The 4,025-nt window shown below is 47.5% G+C and overlaps 1 protein-coding gene across 1 annotated transcript; it reads left to right on the top strand.

The window, feature by feature from the left end:
* The first annotated feature begins 1,201 nt into the window (after positions 1-1,201).
* On the top strand, positions 1,202-3,108 carry LOC148014753 (cytochrome P450 703A2-like). The gene is made up of 2 exons (XM_087666860.1): positions 1,202-2,067; positions 2,367-3,108. The coding sequence occupies exons 1-2, from the start codon at positions 1,255-1,257 to the stop codon at positions 3,009-3,011; spliced, it is 1,458 nt and encodes a 485-aa protein (XP_087522986.1). The 5' UTR covers positions 1,202-1,254; the 3' UTR covers positions 3,012-3,108.
* Positions 3,109-4,025: the final 917 nt, after the last annotated feature.

Genomic DNA, 4,025 nt, shown 5'->3' with positions numbered 1-4,025 from the left:
TCACAAATGATGTTGGTGGAAGCTTGGATGAATTGATTATTCTAGGAAGTTCTTTTGTGGAGAGACTCATCTCCAACTTGGAATCACGTTTTAGTGATTTCTCATTTTTCAATGCTGCCAAACTTTCCTCTCCCAAAAACTACCATAGGGATGATGAGATTCATCATTGACAAGCTAAGGAGTTTCCAAATCCACTAACAGCTAAATTTGGTATAGGAGCTATGCCCATCATTGACCAAAAGCAATGTGAGCTACAATTGTTCAGATTTGTCACAACACTATTTTCTTCTTATCCATCTTTAGGGCTTCTTGATGCTTGAAATCAATGTGGTGAGGAGATAGAATGGGAGCAATGTATCTAGAGCTATTCAAATTGTGGCAAATTGTAGTTACATTACCAGATAGCTCGGCCATATGCGAAAGAGGTTTTTCTAAGAAAAATCAGATCAAAAGCATTGGAAGAAGTTGTTTGAACCTATCTACACTTGACATGCTCATGTTTGTCTCTTTGTCAACACTGAATAACTTGGATGATGTGAACTCGAAGAGAATTTTTGATGTATGGAAGCAAATGAAAGATAAAAGACCTCAGCACATACATCCTCTGTAATAATGGCATTATTAATATAGTTCTTTTGTCCATTTAGCATGATTCACATCTTGAGACCTACAACTTGACAATCTTTGTGGTTTTTCTTTTGAATGATAACATGTATGGTCTAAGAAAAAAGCTATGTTGATTTTGACCTTCAATTTAGGGTTAAGGCTAAAAGTTAACCTTCTTGCTAGGAAGGACATAAAGAGGAGAGGACTTCTAAAACAATGTCTTGGTTGTGTTAACCCTTCCTCTTAGAACCATAGTATAGATGTTTGCCTTGCAAAATAAAAAACAAGGCTACCCTTCGAAATCGAGAGCTGATTTAAAGTAATATTTTGGGGCGGTGAAATTGAGACCACTGAGAGTCACAGCCTTTCCTTCTCTTCGATCGGCGGACCGCTTTGCCACGGCATATAAACAGTGATGACCGACCATTAATTATAAATAACAGAGAAACCATAGTTTGCCGCCACCCACTTCGTGTATATGTAGACACACTGACATGACATTGATGTTCGACTGCCCCATAAATTGCTACAAACACTTTGGCTTCCGAGATGATCACGCTTCTACTAGCCATTTCCTCCATCGTCGTCGTCTCTCTGACGACGTCTGTGCTCCTTTTCCTTACTAGGCGTCGTCGCCAACATGGGAAGATGAAGCTTCCTCCGGGGCCCCCGTCCCTCCCAGTGCTGGGAAGCCTGCTTCGGCTTGGGCCGTTGCCCCATCGCTCCCTGGCCAAGCTGCACCACACGTACGGGCCCCTCATGTATCTGCGCCTGGGTTCCGTTCACACCGTCTCCACGGACGACACGGACATCTTCAAGGAGATGATGACCACGCAGGACCGCATCTTCGCGTCGCGCTACCAGCGCATTGCCATCAGGTACTTCTGCTACAACGGTATGGACCTCGTCATGGGCCCGTACGGCGACACGTGGAAGCGCCTGCGGCGGATTGCCGTGGAGCACCTGCTGAGCGCGCACCACCTCACGTCCTTCCAGCCCCACCGCAACGACGAGGCCGACTGCATGGTTCGCTTCGTCCTAGAGACGTCCCGCGCGGGGGAGCTCATCCCGCTCCGGGACGTCTTCAAGGCCTTCTCCCTCAACAACACCACCCGCATGCTCCAGGGCAAGCGCTTCTTCGGCCTCGCGGACGCCGGGCCCGAAAGCACCGCCCGTATCGCTGCAATCTCCGTCGACGCTTTCGAGCTCATGGGCGCCTTCAACATCGGCGACTACATCCCCTGGCTGCGCTGGCTGGACCTGCAGGGATACGAGCGGCGCTGCCAGAAGGTTTTGCAAGAGATGGAGTCCCTTGTCAGCCCCGTGCTCGAAGACCACCGGGCACGGAGAAAAGCGAACCCTGGCGCGGAACGCACGAGCTTCATCGATCTGCTGTTAGACTTACAGGAAACGCAAGCGCATGGTGTCATCACCGACGTGATGATCAAAGCGCTAATCCTCGTAAGCTAGCTAGATTTGTGAACTTGTCTTGGTTAATGTTTCTGGCAAAATATGCACGCGCTTAGTAATGCAGTTTAGCTACTGAGCGGATATATGGATTTTGTTGCGTTTCTTGCTGTTCAGTCGTATACTGAGCAGTGGGGCGTTTTCCAGGGTTTTTGGGGCGCTGGCGGCTTTGTATGTTGGGTTGCATACTGTTTTTAGGTTTAGCTTAATTGTACTGTCTGGCTAGGGTTTTTTTTAGGTTAGCTTCACTGCACTATCTAGCTAGGGTTAATCCACATGGTCGATGCATGCAGGATTTGCTCGGAGCCGGCACCGACACTACCTCCGTCACCAATGAGTGGACGATGGCGCACCTGCTGCGGCACCCGCGCGTGATGCGCAAGGTGCAAGAGGAGCTGGATGAGGTGGTCGGAACAGACCGTGCCCTCGAGGAGACAGACTTGCCAAGCCTGCCATATCTCAGGTGCGTGGCGATGGAAGTGCTGCGCCTGACGCCGCCGGGCCCGTTCCTGGCACCGCGGGAGTGTCTGGAGGACACGAAGGTGGCGGGCTACGACATACCGGCGAACACAATGGTTTTGTTCAACGTGTTCGCGCACGGCCGGAACCCGAAGGTGTGGCCCGACAGGCCCGAGGAGTTTGTGCCGGAGAGGCACATGCAGAACGTGAAGGAAAAGAAAGTGAGGATGGAGCAGGGACCCGGGCTCGACTTCCAGTACACCACGTTCGGCGGGGGCAGGAGGCGGTGCGCTGGGGGTTCCCTGGCCATGACCATCGTGATGCTTGCCGTGGGCCGCCTTGTTCACAGCTTCAACTGGGAGCCCCCCAGCAACCACCGGGAGATCGACGTGCGGGAGGTTTTCGGCATGTCGGCCCCTTTGGCCGTCCCTCTGTATGCATTCGCAACCCCTCGCTTGTCACTCGAACTCTTGTCCTAGCGCCTCGTGACATTGATGGACGACTCTAGTATCCTTGGTACCTATCATTTTGGGAACTACTCTACCATTGCAGGACGAGATTTGTAGCATAGGTAATCTGGCTGCACATATCTTTTCTTGGGCCTGGATTATACACCTCATAAAAGATGGTTGTAATGAAGTGAGAGCAATATATTGCATCATTATAAGTTTGCTTTTTAAGTGGTCATAGTGGCTCGACCATTGATGGTAGAGGTCTTCTAATACGGCTATGGAGTGTCTCTTTTTTTGTGCCAAAAAACTATTGTAGGTTGCTAGCGAGTCTACACAAATTGAGTTTAAGCACATTAGGTTAAAGGGGCCAACGAATTGCCATCAACCACTCTTCCACTAGAAGCCTTTTCTCGAGTGAGTTACATAAAATAGGAGAGTCTTTATCCTAAGTCCAATGCATACATAAAATAAGAACAAGAATGACCCCAATAGTAGACTTTGTTACATTATAAAATATATATGTATACAAATAATTCTTTCAAGTCAAATTTTGACTTATATGCAAGGTAGGAGACCTCAAAAGTTGCCAAATAATATCATTTGTTGCATTAGAAAAAACTAATAAATACATAAAACTTTGAAAGGTAAATTTTGGCTTGCATTTCAAAGTACAACTACTACAATCTAAGATGGTGTGTCTTGTCTGTTGGGCATTTGCTACCCTTGTCAGAATCGTTACACTCACTTACTCTTGCTTACACCTCTCCCTCTTCATTACTTTGTGTCTATACACGAGGCATCTTATATAACAACAAGTAGAAAAAGATTACAATGCTCAATATTAGAAACACATAAGCTTAATGGATCATAACTTAGGTACTGATAGAATTGGCTTCGATGCTCATCTTTGTAATCCAAAGTGCGATCATCCATGCTATTCCATTTTGATCTGTCTTATCCTAGTGTATTAGTGACTATAAGCCTCCTTTTTTGCGTGCTTCTTTGCTCATTGTATATAGCTTGGTGCCTTGATTTGGGCTT

The sequence above is a fragment of the Lygodium microphyllum genome, chromosome 25 (assembly GCF_053477565.2).
Source record: "Lygodium microphyllum isolate KBCC chromosome 25, Lygodium_microphyllum_v1.1.10, whole genome shotgun sequence".
In the NCBI taxonomy this organism is placed as follows: Eukaryota; Viridiplantae; Streptophyta; class Polypodiopsida; order Schizaeales; family Lygodiaceae; genus Lygodium; species Lygodium microphyllum.
Note: the sequence above shows the minus strand (reverse complement) of the source record. Positions and strands in the feature narration are given on the sequence as shown.

What these genes read in the sequence shown, in the direction of transcription:
- LOC148014753 (XM_087666860.1), top strand. Translation starts at nt 1,255, where the DNA reads ATGAAGCTTCCTCCGGGGCCCCCGTCCCTCCCAGTGCTGGGAAGCCTG. An exon ending in TGATCAAAGCGCTAATCCTC is followed by an intron (nt 2,068 to 2,366) that starts GTAAGCTAGCTA and finishes CGATGCATGCAG; the next exon opens with GATTTGCTCGGAGCCGGCAC.